The 20798-nt window shown below is 40.2% G+C and overlaps 2 protein-coding genes across 6 annotated transcripts in view; one reads left to right on the top strand and one right to left on the bottom strand.

The window, feature by feature from the left end:
• Nucleotides 1-20798, bottom strand: part of LOC109403681 (diacylglycerol kinase 1) — a 598539-nt gene that overhangs the window by 22269 nt on the left and 555472 nt on the right. For all 5 annotated transcript variants that reach the window (XM_062853302.1, XM_062853304.1, XM_062853305.1 and 2 more), the window contains one exon: nt 20096-20797. In XM_062853302.1, the coding sequence (XP_062709286.1) occupies nt 20096-20797 (702 nt within the window). The remainder of the gene's footprint in view (nt 1-20095; nt 20798) is intronic.
• LOC109402841 (uncharacterized) lies at nt 1007-2973 on the top strand. Its single transcript, XM_062854810.1, has 4 exons — nt 1007-1209; nt 1280-1633; nt 1853-2163; nt 2233-2973. Exons 1-4 carry the CDS (start codon nt 1038-1040, stop codon nt 2731-2733), a joined length of 1338 nt encoding a protein of 445 aa, XP_062710794.1. The 5' UTR covers nt 1007-1037; the 3' UTR covers nt 2734-2973.

A 20798-nucleotide genomic window follows, 5' to 3' on the forward strand; every position in this document is an offset into this window, starting at 1 on the left:
CTGGGCCGATGCGATACTGGTTTTGTTCGCTTTTGCAGCGGTTTGTGTGCGAGTGTTTGTCTGGTTAGAACCAGAAGCGATTGTTATATGGTCAGCCTTTGGGCTGGTTTGGCTCATCTGCTTTGCAGCATCAGCGTATGACTTCTGCACTAGCAGTTTTTTATTTTGCACGCAAGTTACACCAACATGGACGTAATCGCGGCAATGTCGGCACGTGTGACGCTGTCCGAAATAGGCAACTGCCGTCAGCTCCCCGTCTATCGTGACCCACGATTCGATGTTGCGTTTCACAACCATCTTAACGATGCGGACTCCGGTCGAGATACCCGGAAAGTCAACATCACCACCGCTTCGTTGCTCACGTATCTCAATGACGTCTCCGTACTTTCCGAGAAATTCGGTTATTTTTTCGTCCGACACATCTTCGGACAAGTCGAAGAGCCGCACCTCCACTGCCCCATCCTCCAGCACAATGCGCAGCGGGTACTTCTTCCCGTCAACCAAAATTTCATGTTGGTTGTCGTGTTTTTCACAGATACGTTGCGCCAAGGCGAGATCGACCACTTTAACGAACGTTACACCGAGAGCTCTGCTGTTTTGGATTCGTAACACTTCACACGGTTTCAAACCCAGAACGGTTGCACAAAATTTGTGAACTTTGGCAATATCCGGCTTCTTCGGCACATTCGAAAAGTCTATCCGAAAAGTATTTTCCCGACGGCCCATCGCGTCGCTGCCTGATGCACATCGGCGCCGCGACCCGACGATGGGAGAAGAAAGAAACGATAATCGACACTGTAATTTAGCTTGTGTTCGACTTCCGCGGAACGATAGCAAAGACGCGTCTGTTCAGCTCGGAAGTTGAGCGCTCACTTAATAATGAGAAAAAAGGTCAAAAAATAAGAAGAAAGTTTCCCAAAGACACCATGTATCTAAAACTTATGGTTTAGACACAAACATTTTTGTCTTCGTAAACATGGCTCTGGACCCATTGTGCACTGGCTGAAGCTCTTAATACAACGATAAATCGAAAGAATATGAAAAATCATCTCCAACGGATTTCTGGCTCAATTATTGAAGGTATCAAGCAAGAAATATCCGAAAGACTGATATCGATCAAGATCGACTCGGCTTCAAGATTTGGAAGACATATCCTGTGCATCAATGCCCAATATGAACTCAATCACGAAGTGATGACGCGCACACTATGTAAGATGTTACATTCCAATTCTTTAACATTTTTATACCAAACTGAATTTATAATTTGAAATGATTTCAGGTATGATTGAAGTAAAAGAAAGTCAGACAGCTAAGTTCTTGAAAATCCAAATTCTGGAAGTTCTGAAGCGATTCAACATATCGCTTGATCAGATATTCTCGATCACTTCGGATAACGGTGCCAATATGATAGCAGCAGCAAAGAAGTTGCAGGAACAATTTTCAACCGCAGTTGCTTCGGACGACTGGGCAAATGAAGAAGACGTGATTGATAACACGGAAGAAATAATGGACGCTTTGAGTGTGGAGTTAAGTGATCATTTCAACATTGTTCGTTGTGCATCTCACACTCTTCAGCTGCACTGTGTCAAATTCAGATGCAAATATCAAAATTGTGACGGAGTTCTCAAAAAGCGTCAAAAAGATCAAATTCAAGGCGTTTTTTGAATACCACAAGCTCTCGTACCCACCTCTGTGGGCGCCTACAAGATGGTGCGGAAAATACAAGATGATTCGATCTATCATAAATCAAGAATCGTTATTCACCATGCTTGGAGAACAGTATCTGGAGATAGGTATGTTAATTTTTATTGTAAAGATTGTATTATTACTAATTTAACCTTATAAAATCTAGAACTCGATGAAGAAACTTGGCAGTTTATGAAAGAATATGAAGAAGCGTTCCGTCCAATGTATATCACGACGAAACTACTACAAGCTGAACATCAAGCTTTTTCGGATTTCTATATGAATTGGATTTTGGCGATTAGAAATCTGCAAAGTTTGAAAAACAACCGATTTGCTGCCCCGCTAATTCAATCCCTCAGAAATCGTTTGAAAATGCTCACGCAGAACATGGCTTTCAAAGCAGCTCTGTTTTTAGATCTCCGCTTCAATTATTTGAACTCTACGGTGTTATCCCCAGCAGAAAAGGAAGAAGTTCAGGTTTGTCTTGTTTTTTTTTTTATTTTCGTTTATTATTATAATAATTATATTATTTCAATTGGATTTTAGAAATATCTCATCAAAACCTGGAGAAGGATTCAACAGACAAAACGTGTAAATCCTATGCCTAACGGTGCTGGTGAATCAATTTCAACCAACAATGAGGAGAGCTTGGGAGATGAAATTGCAGACTTCCTTACTGAAATGTTCGGTGGCACCTTACAAACGCAAGGCGCAACGGCTGATCCTGAAGCGCAATTGACCGAACAACTCAAACTACTTGAAATTGGAGAACGGATGCCACATGACCATAATGTTTGGGATCACTGGATTGCGCGCAAAGCAACACATCCACAATTATCTGCGGTTGCATTGGTTGTTTTGGCTACTGCATCATCTCAAGTGTCCGTCGAAAGAGCGTTCAGTGGATTGGCTTTAATTTTGTCAGACCTGAGGACTGGTTTGTCGGAGGATACGCTGGAACACATTTTGCTGATTAAATTGAACGAAAGCTTGCTCGACAGGATCCTTCCGTCACTTACGCAGCATGCACTACAGCCAAACACCTGAAGATCGCCATCTGGTGTAATTTAATGATTTTATTACTTTTATTCGTTTGTCATTTGTTAATGTTTTTCTTTACTTATATAAATATAAAAATGTATGGATATACCTAAAACAAAACATTTTTTCTAATAACGAAAATTACCCAAAAAGAAATAGAAATTGAAAGAAAACAGAATTGAAGTTCTAATGCTAATGAAGTACGCTAGTATGACAAACGAATTTCAATGAAATTCATTTGGGACTCTCGCGGTGTAACTTTTTTTTTGTAGGTGTAGTTATTTTTTCGATCGCCTACTGTATTGATTCAAACACATTTCTGTCGGATATGCATAGACACCGATTCAATCACCAAATTCAAGCAAACTACTGTTACCATTCCCAGCACTGCTGATGATGACAAAGACGCATTTTACGCGCAGCTCGAACGCGAGTACGATCGCTGCCCAAACCACGACGTCAAGATCATGATTGGGGATCTAAACGCTCAGGTAGGCCAGGAGGAGGAGTTCAGATCGACGATTGGAAAGTTCAGCGCCTACCAGCTGACGAACGAAAATGGCCTACGACTCATCGATTTCGCCGCCTCCAAGAACATGGCCATTCGTAGCACCTTCTTCCAGCACAGCCTCCCTTATCGTTACACCTGGAGATCACCACAACAAACGGAATCGCAAATCGACCACGTTCTGATTGATGGACGGCACTTCTCCGACACTATCGACGTCAGGACCTATCGTGGCACTAATATCGACTCTGATCACTACCTGGTGTTGGTTAAACTGCACCCAAAACTCTCCGTTATTAACAATGTACAGTACCGGTGGCCACCCCGGTACGATCTAGAGCGACTGAAGCAACCGGATGTCGCCACCGCACTCGCGCAGAATCTCGAGGCAGCGTTGCCGGACGAGGGTGTGCTCGATGTGGCCCCTCTAGAGGACTACTGGAGTACAGTGAAAGCAGCCATCAACAACGCAGCCGAGAGCGCTATCGGGTACGTAGAACGGAGTCGACGAAACGATTGGTTCGACGAGGAGTGCAGAGCGGTTCTGGAGGAGAAGAATGCAGCGCGGGCGGTAATGCTGCAGCATGGAACTCGACAGAATGTGGAGCGATACAGACAGAAGCGGAAGCAGCAGACCCGTCTCTTCCGGGAGAAAAAGCGTCGCCTGGAAGAAGCGGAGTGCGAGGAAATGGAACTGCTGTGCCGTTAACAAGAAACACGCAAGTTCTACCAGAAGCTCAACGCATCCCGCAAAGGCTACGTGCCGCAAGCCGAAATCTGCAGGGATAAGGACGGGAGCCTCCTGACGGACAGACGTGAGGTGATCAAAAGGTGGAAGCAGCACTTCGACGAGCACCTGAATGGCGATGAGAATGTAGGCACGGAGGACCAAGGCAGCGGAGGAAATGACTATGTTGGTGCAGCAGAGGACGGGAACGAACCAACTCCCACGCTGACGGAAGTTAAGGATGCCATCCACCAGCTCAAAAACAATAAAGCGGCTGGTAAGGACGGTATCGCAGCAGAACTCATCAATATGGGCCCGCAAAAGTTGACCACCTGTCTGCACCAGTTAGTAATCAAGATCTGGGAAACCGAACAGCTACCTGAGCAGTGGAAGGAAGGGATAATCTGTCCCATCCACGAGAAAGGCGACAAGTTAATATGTGAGAACTTTCGAGCGATCACCATTTTGAATGTCGCCTACAAAGTGCTATCCCAGATCATCTTCCGTCGTCTTTCACCTAAAGTAAATGAGTTCGTGGAAAGTTACCAAGCCGGTTTCATCGACGGCCGGTCGACAACGGACCAGATCTTCACCGTACGGCAAATCCTCCAGAAATGCCGTGAATACCAGGTCCCAACGCACCACCTGTTCATCGACTTCAAAGCGGCATACGACAGCATCGACTGCACAGGGCTATGGAAAATCATAGACGAGAACAGCTTTTCCGGGAAGCTTACCAGACTGATAAGAGCAACGATGGACGATGTGCAGAACAGCGTAAGGATTTCGGGTGAACTATCCAGTTCATTCGAATCTCGACGGGGACTACGACTACGACAAGGTGATGTACTTTCCTGCCTACTAACAACATCGCCCTGGAAGGTGTTATGCGACGAGCCGGGCTCAACAGCCGGGGTACGATCTTCACGAAATCTGGCCAATTTGTCTGTTTTGCGGATGATAAGGATATTATTGCTAGAACATTTGGAACGGTGGCAGAACTGTACACCCGCCTGAAACGCGAAGCAGCAAAGGTCGGACTGGTGGTGAATGCGGCTAAGACAAAGTACATGCTGGTAGGTGGGACTGAGCGAGACAGGACAAGCCTTGGCAGCAATGTTACGATAGACGGGGATACTTTCGAGGTGGTAGAAGAATTTGTCTACCTCGGTTTCTTGCTAACGGCTGACAATAACGTGAGCCGTGAAATACGAAGGCGCATCATCAGTGGAAGTCGTGCCTACTATGGGCTCCACAAGAAACTGCGGTCAAAAAAGATTCACCCCCGCACCAAATGTACCATGCACAAGACGTTAACAAGACCGGTGGTTCTCTACGGACACGAGACATGGACGATGCTCGAGGAGGACCTGCAAGCACTCGGAGTTTTCGAGCGACGGGTGCTAAGGACGATCTTCGGCGACGTGCAGGAGAACGGCGTGTGGCGGAGAAGGATGAACCACGAGCTCGCTGCACTTTACGGCGAACCCAGCATCCAGAAAGTGGCCAAAGCCGGAAGGATACGGTGGGCAGGGCATGTTGCAAGAATGCCGGACAACAACCCTGCAAAGTTGGTGTTTGCTAACCATCCGGCAATATTAATTCTATTCCCGAACAGCCTAGATAGCCGTGTAGTGGCGGTAGCAGTTCCCTCAACTGGCTAAGAATATTACTACGGATTGCCTAATCCGGTGTTAAAAGTCCTCCAAACAAGCGACCCCTAATGAATGGTTGGAGGGGTTTTATAAAAACTTAACCATGAACGGAGCCTCCACAGTATGTTGCCGTTACTGTGTTAAACGGAGCAATGACGCAGTGGACCTTATATGTCTCCGGGATATTCGGCCACTTTGCTTACGTCTCAATTCCGAGGCTTAAAAAAAGTGGGTAAATTATTTTTTTTATGGCAGGAATTAAGTTCGTACAGGTGAACCTCCACCACGCAAAAGGTGCTTCTGATGTGTTGAGTCGATGGTTTAAAAAAGAAGAACTGGAAGTGGCGCTTATTCAAGAGCCATGGTCCAATAATCGAAAGATTCTTGGAGTTCTGACACAAAATTGTAAACTATTTTATGATGAGCAACAAGATTCTCCCAGAACCGCTGCCTTAGTACGCAAAACGTTAAAATGCTATCCTATTACAGTTTATCAGAAAGGACATTGTTGCGGTCATGGTAGAGGTACCAACCACTAGGGGTAAAACTGAGATCGCTGTGGCTTCAGCTTACTTTCTTGGTGATGTTCCTGAGGTACCTCCTCCTGAGATCGCATCATTTGTTCAATTCTGTATAGAAAACAACAAATCGTTTATCATTGGCTGTGACGCCAATGCGCATCACACGGTTTGGGGTAGTACGGATATTAACAGTCGAGGTGAGTCACTATTAGAGTATCTGTCTTCCAACAATATAGACATTTGCAATAATGGTGATAAACCTACCTTCTCAAATGTAATCAGACAAGAGGTCTTGGATCTAACACTATGCAATGCTACAATCTTCGACAAGCGTTAGCGTTAGCGTAGTTACGGTATACTTCCTAGATTGGATACTAACAACATTCATGTACCTTTTGCTAATCTTGCTCGGATTGCTTTTCGGAACAAGGCCGGGGAGCTAGCTTTGCTCCAATCTTATGCAAGAATACCAAAAGCACAAATGTCACTATTCCCGGCCACGCCCATCTTTACCGTGTGATTGGGGAAGGAAGTGTTTATGTAGCACTTATTTAAGAGGCCTCCGATTCAGTGACACTCCCATAAGTACTACGGAGTGGGTGGCTGGGAGATGTATTATGTAGGTCAAGGATTCGCCTGAAAAGCTGGCGATGGACCCACGGCATTGGTTGTTTACTTGGTTAAAATTTAATCTTTTGAAAGCCGGCAATCAAAAGAGATTTTTTCTATTTATTGTTTAAATAATTATGTTTCTGCTCAGTGAGAGGGCCAAGCAGATCCGATCCCTCCTGGGTCATCTGAACTTTATAATAAATGTTTGAAACGCGTGATCGAAAGAAAAAAAAAGTTGGCGATCCGTGGAAAAAAAACACTCAATATATAAATAAAAAAACGCGAAAACAACGAAAAAAAAAACATCTCAATTTATTAAAAAAATCAAAATCAGAATAAAAAATCAAAAGATATTTTTTCTATTTTTTGTATAAATAAGTATGTTCCTCCTCAGTGCGAGGCCCAAGCAGAACCGATCCCTCCAGGGTAATCGAGACTTTTAAAGCGCGAGAAAAAAAAAAGATAAAAAATGGCGACCCGAGAGATAAGAACATCTCAATTTACATTAAAAATAAACAACAAAAACATCTTAATTTATCATAAAAAAAAATAAAATAAACAAGATCGCGTAAAACGAATAAAAAAAGTAGGCGATCCGAAAAAAAAATCAATTTTTCTTAAAAAAATAAAACACATTTACACCCGCGACATTACGACACTCGGCTCGAAGAAAAACGACGCGGACAACGTGGTCTACCCGCCACCAAATGATATGGCGATCTTGACCCTTCAAAAAAATAAAAAGGATGTTTCGTCGTCCCGACTGCAGGGTTGCTCGCTTATACATCTGAAATAGAAAATAGTATTAAGTGGTGATAGGCTCACGACAGTTACATAATGTTTGGAAATAAATCTCTCTAGACATAGCTAAAAATTACCTGAATCCTCCTGAAACAAATGGTGTATTAACAAAAACAAAATACAAAAAATAATAATAAAAAAATAAATAAATAAATACATAAAATACAAATTAAAGTAGACCAAATTTACTATCTTGGAATCTTCCTGCATGTAAATTAACAAAGCTAGAAAATTACAAGATCAAAATTTGTTTTGGTAGATCTTTCGCCGTAACGCAGCATTATAAGGTGATCTACCCATGTTACGGGACTGTGCAATACTGCAATCTTTGACAAGATCACAAACTGGCACGTGTCAGATGAGATTTCTCTATCTGATCATAAACACATAATCTTCAATTGGAGTGGTGGAGATTATTCTAGGACCGCATTTAGAAATCCCAGGAGGACAAACTGGGATCAATATGTAGAATTGTTGAATACGCATTCATTTACAATGGGAGAAACTATTGATTCAACCCAAAAGTTAGAATCATTTTCTCAAACAGTAAATGAAAGTATCATCAATTCCTTTAACGGAAGTTGTCCCACCATACAATCGTCTTCTACTAGAGACGTGCCATGGTGGAACTTTAAACTGGATCGCCTTAGAAAATTCTCTCGTAAAATGTTCAATAGAGCGAAACAAACGGGAGATTGGACTCAGTACAGGAAAGCCCTGACTGAGTACAACAACGAAATACGAAAATCTAAAAGAAAGTCTTGGATGCTGACATGTGAAAACATAAACAGCACTCCTGTAGTTGCAAGACTACAGAAAACGCTCGGAAAAGATCATTCAAATGAATTGGGAAATCTGAAGCGTGACGATGGAGCTTTTACCAAAACTCCTCGTGAAACTTTGGATTCAATGATAGAAACCCTTTTTTCCAGGTTCGGTTCTAAGTGTGGATTCCAATGATACTATATCTCTGGAAGGTGAAGGATGTCCTAGTATAAACTCATCGGAGTCAACTAGTACAATGGACACCGCCTCAGATTTAGCTGATGAAATCTTCACGAAGGCCAGAGTGGAAAATGCAATTAGATCTTTTCAGCCTTTTAAATCTGCAGGAGTTGATGGAATATTTCCAGCACTGATTCAAAATGGAGAAGCGGTGTTGGTTCCATCACTAATTAAGATGTTCGAGGCTAATTTAAGATTGAATTACGTTCCATCAAAATGGAGACTTGTAAAAGTTATCTTTATACCAAAAAAAGGGGAAGCGAGACAAGACGCATCCCAAAGCATACAGGCCAATTAGTCGTTGTTCAGTTTTGTTGAATACTATGGAAAAGGTTTTGAAGGATTTCATCAATTCTTCTTACATAAAAGAGCATCCCCTATCTGACTTCCAGTTTGCTTATCAATCTGATAAGTCAACGGTTACGGCACTTCATTCGCTAGTAACAAAGGTGGAAAAAACGTTTTCAGCAAAAGAAATAGCTCTATGCGCCTTTTTAGACATAGAAGGAGCATTTGATAATGCTTCCTATTCATCTATGAAGGAGAACAACAACTTCGACCAATGATCATACATTGGATTTATACTGTGCTTGCAAAAAGAGAAATCACCTCTGAGCTGGGAAGTTCTTCTATAACAGTAAGGGCAACGAAAGGTTGCTCTCAAGGAGGAGTCCTCTCACCACTAATGTGGTCCTTGGTTGTAGACGATCTTCTTGCTTGAAGCTTGAAGGAAAAAGGTTTCAAAGTTGTGGGCTTTGCAGACGATATAGTCATAATAGTGAGAGGAAAGTATGACGAAACTGTTTCGGAGAGAATGCAAAGGGCTCTAAACTATACACATTCATGGTGTATTAAGGAGGGCCTTAGCATCAACCCGTCAAAAGTCGTAATTGTCCCTTTCACTAGGAGAAGGAAGATCAACCTAAACGCTTTTCGGCTTGGAGGGATACAAATTAATCCTAGTGATCGAGTCAAATACTTAGGTTTGATACTGGATGCTAAACTGAACTGGAATGCTCAAATTGAGTCCGTGATCGGTAAGGCAACAAGTGCGTTCTGGAGTGGTTATGCTCCAAAACTATTGGTAGAAAGTGGGGCTTGAAACCAAAAATGATAATATGGATTTATACTGCCATAATCCGCCCAAAAGTGACGTATGCTTCGTTTGTCTGGTGGCCAAAAACAAAAGAGGTTACCACGCAATCAAAGCTTGTGAAAATTCAACGTCTTGCGTCCATTGCTGTTACAGCAGCGATGCGAAGCACTCCATCAAAAGCTTTAGATGCGATTCTCAATCTGCTACCTTTGCACGAGTACGTGCAATTAGAAGCAGAGAAGGAATTGCTGAGACTTGAACGAGTTGAAAAGTTTATGCCAGGTGATCTTGTAGGTCATCTGAGCGTTTCGCAATACTTCCAAAATAGGCCAGTAATGAAAATGATTGAAGACTGGATGAACCTGTGGAGAACCATGATGTTCCTTACAAGTTGCACGAAACAACTCGTGCAGATTGGGAAGTCGGAGGTCCCACTGTTCGTCAAGGGTCAATCAAATTCTATACAGATGGCTCAAAAGTTGGAATAAAAACGGGAGCAGGAATCTATGGCCCTGGAATACAAATTTCAGTGGCGATGGGACACTATCCTACGGTGTTTCAAGCAGAGATTCTTGCTATTTTGAAATGCGCAAATATCTGCCTTGAGAGAAAATACAGATATGCAAATATTTGTATTTTCTCAGATAGTCAAGCTGCACTAAAAGCATTGTGCGCTTACAAATGTACTTCAAAGCTTGTCTGGGAATGCATTCTTTCACTGCACAGACTGTGCCAAGGGAATTCAGTAAAGTTATACTGGGTTCCAGTTCCAGGTCACTGTGGCATTGAAGGGAATGAAATGGCAGACGAGTTTGCTAAAAGTGGTTCCAATTTACAGTTTGCTGGCCCAGAACCATTCTGTGGTATATCAAACTGTACAATTAAAATGGATCTGAAATGCTGGGCTGAGCAGAGGGTGATATCCAATTGGATGGATGTCAAAAATTGCAATCTGTCAAAACGATTTATAGCATCAAATGCTTATAAAACCAAAAAGCTCTTACAGCTCAGCAAGAGAGCTCTACGTACATACACTGGCCTAGTAACTGGGCACTGCCCGAGCAGGTATCATTTGAAAAATATTGGTCATATTCAGAGTGATATCTGTCGTTTCTGTAATACGGAACGTGAAACCTCGGAAAATCTGCTTTGCAGTTGTGGTGCTTTATACACGTGCAGGCAAAGATTTCTATATAGTGGTTGCTTGCAACCCAATGAGATCTGGTCTGCAGAACCCGGGAAGGTCTTGGAGTTTATCAATTCCATTGCACCTGACTGGGAGACGACGCGTCGTGGCAGTAGCTGATTACTTGACACATGGTAATTAGCTGGCTAGATGCGAATATCAAAACGGGACATGCCACAAAATTCAGCCTATTGGACGCAGTGGCTTAATTTCCCCAACAGGGGAGGAGAAAAAAGTGACTATTTTGTCGATTTTGATCTGAGCATATAAAAAAAATCTTCAGATTTCATACATTAAGGAACTTTTTCAGATTATTTTTGAGATTTTTAAAAACATTACAATAAGTCATAAAAAATAGGTCGACTTTGAAACTTTACGAATTGGTGAAAATTTTTAAACCTTATTTACTCGAAAGCAGGTTTTTGGCACTTACAAGCCTTTGCTTCTAACCTCCTCAAATGTGAAAATGTAGAACACAACACAATAAACATTATATTAAAAAATTGGTTCAAATCCTCAAAAAATTTCTTTTTATTCAATAACAAAGTGTATTTATAATTTCTGAAGCAGTTTATATATGTCGAATTTAATGCTCTCTATATACAGTGTATCAAACAATTGTCCGTACAGCATTTTTTTGTCAAAATAATTTTTCCATCAAATGTTTATAACTTTTTTATACGTCAATCAAAACCGCTGAAATTTTGACCAATCATGAATCATATATTACTGCTCTATTGGTAAAATTTTGAGCGAGATCGAATAAGTTTTCTGAAAGTTATAGAACTTTTACTAAAACTTATGAGATTTTTGAACACATTTTTAAAACATTATATCTCAATATGCAGTCGATGAAAGTTTTTCAATCTTTTTTGTGTTACAGCTTATACCTAAGGCTGTCATATGCAGCTTCGTTTGAGGTTTTATATTCACTACAAAAAATATGAAGAATGTGCTTATGTTGTTGACGGTATTTAAAAAATTACCATATTTTGAACATATAATCTGCCAAACGTTTTCTACCAATAAAAGTGCATTAACTGAATGAAAAATGCTTAGGACCTACTCTTCTTATGTTGTTTAGTAGGTCCTGTATAAAAATATTACATTAAGAGAGTTTAAAAAAGTTGAAAACACTTGGCACTTTTATCGATCAATATATGATAAATTTCCAAATAATACTCTGAATATATACGGATTTTACATATTTTTTGTAGTGAATATAAAACCTTAAACGAAGCTGCATATGACAGCCTTAAATATAAGCTATAACACAAAAAAGATTGAAAAAGTTTCATCGACTACATATTGAGATATAATGTTTTAAAAATGTGTTCAAAAATCCTATAAGTTTTGCTAAAAGTTCTATAACTTTCAGAAAACTTATTCGATCTCGCTCAAAATTTTGCCAATGGAGCTGCAATATATGGTTTATGATTGGTTAAAATTTCAGCGTTTTTGATTGACGTACAAAAAAGTTAGAAACATTTGAATGAAAAATTATTTTGACCTAAAAATTGCTGTACGGACAATTGTTTGATACACTGTAGTTCCGTGGCACAAATACCCCAAAGGAGGAGAACGTGCCTCTGGAGTCGACCTACTGATAGTTCCATGGTTACTAACATTCAATTCTAGATAGACGCGGTACACACGGTCTTACTTTTCCAACATTCAGGCATCCGACAGCAGAAGTTGCCCAAGCATGCCTTCCCGATACTGGCAAGGTTCACGAAGCCCAGCTTACAACACATCAAAGGCCAAAGGCCAAAAAGGAGGTGTTTGCCGGTAGAAACCAGGTTAAAATAGGCCATCATCGTTTGGCCTTTGAAATTCTTTGTATCTGTTTTCCCTCCTTCCGGTACGGAACGGGACCAACATCGACGACGACGAGACGACCGTTTGGTTGTTGGTTTGAGGAGGAAAACACGAGGTCTTTACGCTCTAAGTCTACATTCCGATACGATGTACCCAGCCTCTCTCAGTAAATTTAAGCTCCCCGGTTGGCAACCGTTTCCGCACTCTTACGCCTTCAATTGAATGGAATGCTTGCCCTAACGCCTAACGTTGTCCCGCACAGGAAATCAACTGCAGTGTAGGATAGTTTTTGTGCCCGACGAGGTACACCATGGTGTTAGGACTAGGAGGCACATTCTTCTGGACTGAGCTGTTCTGGCTACTGCATAGGCATAGGCACACTACTAGCTGCACAATAAAACGTTTTCCGACTAATTGGCACGAATGAACTTTATAACGATTGTTGCATGTTCAACAGAATGTAGCAATGCTGTGTGATACATGGACAGCAAATTTGAAATCACATATTTGCTCTGGTTTGAAATGGTTGTCGAGGGCAGTTAATCTGCAGGATTGTGCAACTGAACTAACGGACAGGTCATTTTTGACGTTTGAAACTCTTATACTGTATAGGTCTCTCGAAGGAACCGTTCCTAGTACAACTGAACTAGCTTTGAACGAATTCAAATCAGGAAACATGATGACTTTCTTGCATTACGGAACAAGAAATACAGAAAATCATACATTTTTAATGCCACGTTGAAACGTTTTCCAAGGTTCCCCGCCTGAACAGGAAAGATAGCAAACTTTAAATTACTTTTCACTTCCCCCCCGCAGATTTTCTCCATCTGGATTTTTATTTGAGGAAAACAGTTGTGGTGCTGTCGCTTCTTCTGAAAGTAGTGTACGCGATTGTGTCAGAATGTTGGGTTTTATTTGTGCGGCGGCATTACGACCATTGCGACAATGGTGGAATACTAAACTGGAGAAAGATTTATACGGGACATGTTATTGCGTTGAGTATGGTTGTTCGTTGGACTGTTTCTGTACTTTCGCTTCAAGGTTCAAGCGGTTCGTTGAAGCCATTCAGGAGTTGCCTGCTCAGAGTACAACTGTGATGAGAATTTTATTTTATCGTTCCCCATGCCACCATTTTGGATTATTTTCATGCTGGTGCTGTACAGTTTTATGTTGATTGTTCTAATAATGTTAGGCCTTTCAAGAACTCAGTTCAAATTAGTATTTATTATTTTCTATGAATTCCTTAAAAAATGTATTTATTTTCGAATCTTGAAAATGTGACAGGTTTTGAAATGATAATACTGCTGGATGGAAAGTACCAAACGTTCGATGGTTTTCTCACGAAGTTTGGCAAATCAGCAAAATAGATTTATGGTACCTATTTTAATATTTTTTCTGAAATTCTTTCTGTTGAATTTGGTGTGCAAATATAACTAAAAATGCAAACTGCAAGTAGGAACTTGAATTAATTTTTTTTCCAGAACACATGAAAAACCTTAAATTTAACCAAAATCTGTTACCCTCTGATTGAAAACTCGTATTTTTATAATCGAATTCAGAGTTATATTTTTTTGTTCTTACTTAGAGTTTATCGATCCGAACAACCAATTCCCATCATTCCATATAACGTTAAAATCTGCATTAGTTTCAACAAAATGGGGGCCATAAACATGGCCCGGAAGCACTCACACATCTTCAAAATTCTTACCCCAACATCGCCACAACGAAGAAAGTGTAGCAAATCCATCACTCCAACTTCCAAGTGCAATTTTGGCCGTGATGGATAACGCGCAGGTACTCAAGACAGCATCCAAAAAAAGTTGGTCGGTTTCGAGTTTTTGCCTTTTTTTATTCGTTCTCGCTCCCATCCGCTTGTCGAATGTCTAAAGATAGATTTCCGAGCTGCCGCAGGAGCTGCCGTCACCAACACAATCACTTTCCGACTTTGTTAGTGGCAAAAGTGCAGTCGTTTAAAACAATCTGTTATTTTATGTTGAAACTACCAAATCTCTGTTTGTTTTAACAAACTGTCAAAAATTTCGACAAATGAAAATATTCGTATTATCAAACAAAGGAACAAACAAAGAAATCAGTTTGTCGCTATAACAAACTGAAAAATCGGTTGATTTGAACTAGAATTCAGTTGTGTTTACAAAATATTTTTCTGCGTGAACAGCCTATATCTAAAAGAAGGAAAATCTTCTAGAGCAATGCGGGGTAAAAGTTCGCAGTGTGTCTTTCTCTGCGCACGTGTCAAGGACAAACGTCTTGAAATCCCGCTTCAAAAGTGCATCAGAACTTCAAACGCACAAATCTCAAGAAGCAAGCTTCACACAATGAGCGCTTGCACGCTGACGTCATCACTGACTCCTTCTCTTTCTTTCCTTCGGCGTCGGTCCATAAAGCCGTCCTTGCCCTAAAAAAAATTTGAGAGCAATGTTTATGAATCGTATGGGATTTCTTTTAGGTTAGGTTTTCGTTGCAAGCCTCTATAGTGCATTTTTTATTATTTTGTTCTTGCTCGCTTGTAAGAAGCTTCAAATAAGAAGATCAGGTGCGCTGGTTTTGTTTACGAAGAGATTTGTGCCCTAGAAATCGTGAGTAGGTGCCAAAGTCGGCCATTTCGGGATTCTAACAAGTCTGTCCTTGGGAACCCAAGCAACTGTATGGGATTGACACATAATCAGTGTATGTTTTCGCCTGGATCCGGGATGGAAGGCGAAAGGCTGTCGGAAATGACAGTTTAGTACAGTTTTTGAGCGATAATGTGAAAACATAGCCTAGGATGTCCTGAAAAACTTTGTCGAAGATCACGAAGCGATCTGATAATTATGATAAAAGGTATATCGTTGGCATTGCTTGTGGAAACAACATGATTTTGTTGCTATTGTTATTCCTTTACATGTGAGGGGGTTAGAAGCAAAGGGGTGTAAGTGACAAAAACCCACTTTCGAGTAAATGAGGTTTAACGTTTTTGACCATTTTTTCTTCCCATACAAAATGTATGGAGTTTCAAAATCAACACAAATTTCTCTGATTTATTGTAATTTTTCCAATCAATGTAGAAACAAACTTAAAAATGTTCCTGAAAGCTTGAAATCTGAAAAAAATTAGATATGCCCAGCTCAAAATCGACAAAATGGTCACTAACACCCCTTTGATTCTGGGCCCCTCATGTTAAAACATAGACACATGCATGCGATTTGTTGAACATAACTTTTTTTACAAGCATCGAATCGCTTTTCCGTCTTTGACAAAGTTTTTCAGAACATCTTTGGCTACTATTCTACATTATCGACTAAAAAGTTTCAGACAAACTTTTTCAACTTATGACAAAAATGAAAAAAGTATGTTTTCCATACAAAATCTCACACAAGTTTCAATTGCAATGCGCAAAGTGTATTTAGACGCAACCGATTGTGCTCAAATTTTGCACAGATACTTCGGGTTCTGAGTGAAATGAAATGAAATCAAAAAAAGCTTTGAACTGAGAAAACAGTTCCGATGACCCACGCTAACATGGAGAATGTGTTTATCAATACTCTCAACTTAGGGTGAACCAACCAGAAAATGGGTACCAAAACGCGACGCACCAAAAAGATGATGATTAGAGCGGCGGACAGCTGTGTCACCCCATTGAAAGCTCCAGAATCGATCGGACTGGATGAGTAGAACTCAGAAAAAAAAAAAATACCCGACACCATTTTGAAATTCAAGATGGTGGACTATAATGCAAGATGACGGTCACAGAGTGGAGGTTTGAGCTATGATACTATGTCATATGAGTATCTATCGGTCGGACTTGATGAGTAGAAGGGTAGAGGGTAGGGTTGTGTGTCAAGCTAGTTCGTAGAGTACAGAGTAGGGTAGATGGTGGGGTAGATGATGGGATACTCGGGTAGAGGAAAAAAGTTCAATCAGAGCATATTTTGATTTGGAGATCAAAATGTAATATTGGGTTGATTGATATAAGAGGCAAAAGATAAATCAAGATAATATCAAAAATTTGCTCCTGGAACATCATCATCATATAATAATTTGATCATGTAAGATCTAATCAATAGCAGCGAGCTTTTCGTTTGATCTTGAAATATCAAATTTTTATATTGTATCTTTTATCACTTATATCAATCGAACTAATATCCCGTTTTGATAGTCAGTATTTCACTTCTTCCCGGGTAGACGATTTGGATGAAGGATAGGGTAGAGGATAGAACAGAGGGTTAGGGTAGAGGGTAAGGTTGAGAGTAGGATAGACTGTTAGGATAGAGGGTAGGTTAGACGATAGGGAAGAAGTAGGATGGAGAGTAGGATAGAGGGTATCAGGCAGGCAGGGTATCAGTAGGTCGGCTCCAGAAGGGTTAGGGTGGAGGGTAGGGTAGAGGGTAAGTGTTAACGGTTAGGGTAGCGAGTAGAGTAGATGGTAGGATAGACGGTAAGGTAGAGAGTAGAGCAGAAGGTTTGAGTCAAAGGTAGGGCATTGCGTACACAGAAAAAAATATGCAATTAAAATTCAGCGAGAAATCATGCACATAAAGGGAATGCTAGAGTTAGTGCATACACTCCCGTGCAAAAGTTTGGGGTCACCCCCTCAAAAACATGGAAATGTTTTTCGGTCATATTTCAGTCATCTTTCATTTAATCCAGTCGTTCTCAGACTCTATCAAAAGATAAAGATAAAGAGATTCGTAGGTACTTTTCACAAATTTTTATATGGAATTTTTAGTATAAAAAGTTTACCTAAACTTACATGTTTTTCCTAAATCTGTACGAAAAAATGTGTTGCGTGTAATTCAAAATTGGGTCGACCAAATTTTAAAAATAAAGTTACATTAGAACCCTATTTCTATCCTCTTTGAGAGCCATTCACTAGATTTTAGCGGAAAAATTCATAACATAATTTAAATTATCGAGTTAGGTTTACAAGTCATCGTGCAAAAGTTTGGGGTCACCTTTCAAATGAAGTCTGAGTCGGATTTTTGTTCGACATTTCTTCTTGGTGCAACTTCAATTCTTTCTTTGATAGTTGAATGGCAAGACACAGAAATGGTTATGAAATGTTCATAAATTAAGTTCTCAACTAAGTTAAGGTAGAAAATGGTATATAAAATCCATACTTAATCACGTTATATAAAGCGCCAAAGAGGATGGAAGTGAGATAAAAATGTCTGATTCGCGAATTATACCCTAATAACTGTATGTGTTATAACCACAAACATACCATTACTTTGGGGTAAGTTTAAGGAATGTTACATATTTTAATTTAAACGGCATTTTCATCAAAAAGTTATCCCTTTGCTTTGCACCAAAACACTAAATCTTAAAGGGTCGTTAATAAATAAACAAACAAACAAACAAACAACTAAATCTCGAATGTAATAGTACATTCGGAGAAATGACATTCATTGTAATGGTTTTTGGGAAAATTGTGTATTTGTGGTTTTAACACTTACAGTTACATAGGGTAGAATTCACGAATTAGTCATTTTTATCACACTTCTATACTCTTTCGCACTTTATATAACGAACTTAGTTGATTTAGTATGGATTTTACATACTATTTTCTACCTTAACTTAGTCTAGAACTTAGTTCATGAACATTTCATAACCATTTCTGTGTCTTGTAATTCATCTATCATAGAAGGTATTGGAGTTGCACCAAAAAATGACGATTTGAATAAAAATCCGACTCAGACTTCATTTGAAAGGTGACCCCAAACTTTTGCATGGTGATTTGTAAACCTAACTCGATAATTTAAATTATGTTATGATTTTTTCCGCTAAAATCTGATGAATGGCTCTCAAAGAGGATAGAAATAGAATTCTTATGCAAATTTAATTTCAAGATTCCAATGCAAATTTAATGCAATTTAATTCAAATGCAATTGCAAATTTAATTTCAAGACGACCCAATTTTGAATTACACGGAAAACAGTTTTTCGTACAGGTTTAGGAATACCATGTAAGTTTAGGTTAACTTTTTGTACTAAAAATTTCATATGAAATTTGTGAAAAGTACCTACGAATCAAATCCAATTCTTTATCTTTCGCTAGAGTCTAAGAACGAATGGATTAAATGAAAGATGACTGAGATATGACCGAAAAACATTTCTATGTTTTTGAGGGGGAGACCCCAAACTTTTGCACGGGAGTGTATTTACATGAAATATCATGTAAAATTACGTTACGTTCGCCGAGCTTCCAGCTAGGATTCCTATCAGGATCATTCCAGATATTTCTCACGGGTCTCCTTTAGGGATTTCTGCCGGGATTGATTCATAAAATATTCGAGTGGAGAACTTTGACATTTTATTTGAAACGTAACACTGATGTAGACTCTTTCCATTCTTCAGTAGTGTTACGTAGTTTATGAAGAATCTCCTAATAACTTCGACAGCGGAGGGAAGAGTATTTAACAATATTAATGAGTTAGAGCAAATGAGAGTGGGAGAGTAAGCGTTAAAGAAATGGCTTTCTGATTTACCTCGATATGTCTAATAAACCATGATGTCATCCAACAGCCTTTTTTCATTTTTGTGAGTGTTTACCATCTCTTTCACTCATTATAGATACGGATCAGAACACAACGAGTTTATAAAAATAGAGCTAAAATAGGGCTTGAAAAAACTATCAGATGTTGAGAGCCCACATTGAAGAATTGTTTTGGAACTTCACCATATCTTTCAATTTTTGTTTGTGAAATAATGTTTATTTTATTGAAAATTCACTATTTATAACATATCTTTAAGTAGATTTAAATTGTGAAACACTTTAGGCGTTAACGGGTTAATATTCCTTCTTTTTCTCGAAGACCGTAAAAGCGTGTTAGGTGCTATTATTGACTTTTTCAAGCTTGAACCTTCGAATGTTCACAATGATGGGTACACGTTTTCAGCATGGTTATCTCATATTCTATGGGAATCACTTTTAACGTTGAACAACATGGTCTCCAAAAATCAGTGACATCCGAATAAAATTGACACAGTTCATCAATGCACAAAAAGTTGCGTTTTGTACAATTTTTGAAAAATTTCGTCCACCTCCTCAACTACGTCACAAGTTGCAGCCTATGGCAAGCATAACAAAAAGGATGGACAAAACTGGTCTCTGGTTGAAGTATCATAAATATGGGGGCACAGGATGAGGAATGGTAGTCAGGAACAGGTATATCGTTTTGAGCGAAAAGAATTTCTAGTGTGACATAAAGACCCTGGCAAAAAATCTAAAACTCGTTTAGAAATCTGCTCAGTTAGCGTTACGATTTCCTTTTGAAACTGTCTAGGGACTTTATATTTATTTTGCATCATTTCAATACAATCTCCCTGTGGAAGTAGTCGCAACTCGGAGCGACACTTTCAATATCGATAAGCCATCATGACAGACAGCCCGGGACAGGCTGCCTGTGCCCAGGGATGGGAAAACTATAAAATCCTACTCACCACACCCACGGAGAAGTAGTTGTTGACAATGTTATAGGGGACGGTGAATTCCGACGCCGCGGCTTGTGGCTTTATCAGCTTGGGCAGGTCAACAATTTTCTCCTTGGCTGACTGCGGTGTCGGTGGAACCGTAGCCGTCGTCGTGGTCGGCGTTGTTGGCGTGCCTGGCTTCCCGTGTTCCTCCTCCTCCTCCTCCTCCTGGGACCGAGGCGCATCCGTATGGTTGTGATTATGATGGCACTGGCAGGCGGTAACGACAGCACGTGTCTTATCGTTGTCCCCGTCGACGACGTCTTTGCTGTGGTTGGATGGAGACGGAGAGCGGTCACCATTGCAGCCACAGCCGCTGCCGCCATTGATGACTTCCGCTTGACACTGGCTGGTGCCATTAACGACCGTTTCCGAGTGTGGTGGCAGCGTTTTGCCAATGTCCCCGTTGCCGGTTGTTTGCTGAGTAATTTCCTTCGAGGAGGAGCAGGATAGTGACGTTGTCATCATCGAGGCCGACTGTTGGTGCTGGTGCATCGTGGTGGCTGTCGTTCCATTATTGTCACTCAGAACCACTCGTTTCGTGTTCTCTATCGATATCTCGGTTGTTTTTGTACTATTTTTGGTTTCGTCATACGATTGAATCACAGATTTTTCCACTATTATCCTATGCGACAGTTCTATCACTTTTTGTACATTCTCCGAAAGCGTAACC

Source organism: Aedes albopictus, chromosome 2, assembly GCF_035046485.1.
Source record: "Aedes albopictus strain Foshan chromosome 2, AalbF5, whole genome shotgun sequence".
In the NCBI taxonomy this organism is placed as follows: Eukaryota; Metazoa; Arthropoda; class Insecta; order Diptera; family Culicidae; genus Aedes; species Aedes albopictus.

What these genes read in the sequence shown, in the direction of transcription:
- LOC109402841 (XM_062854810.1), top strand. Translation starts at nt 1,038, where the DNA reads ATGAAAAATCATCTCCAACGGATTTCTGGCTCAATTATTGAAGGTATC. An exon ending in AGTGATGACGCGCACACTAT is followed by an intron (nt 1,210 to 1,279) that starts GTAAGATGTTAC and finishes AAATGATTTCAG; the next exon opens with GTATGATTGAAGTAAAAGAA. An exon ending in TGACGGAGTTCTCAAAAAGC is followed by an intron (nt 1,634 to 1,852) that starts GTCAAAAAGATC and finishes TATAAAATCTAG; the next exon opens with AACTCGATGAAGAAACTTGG.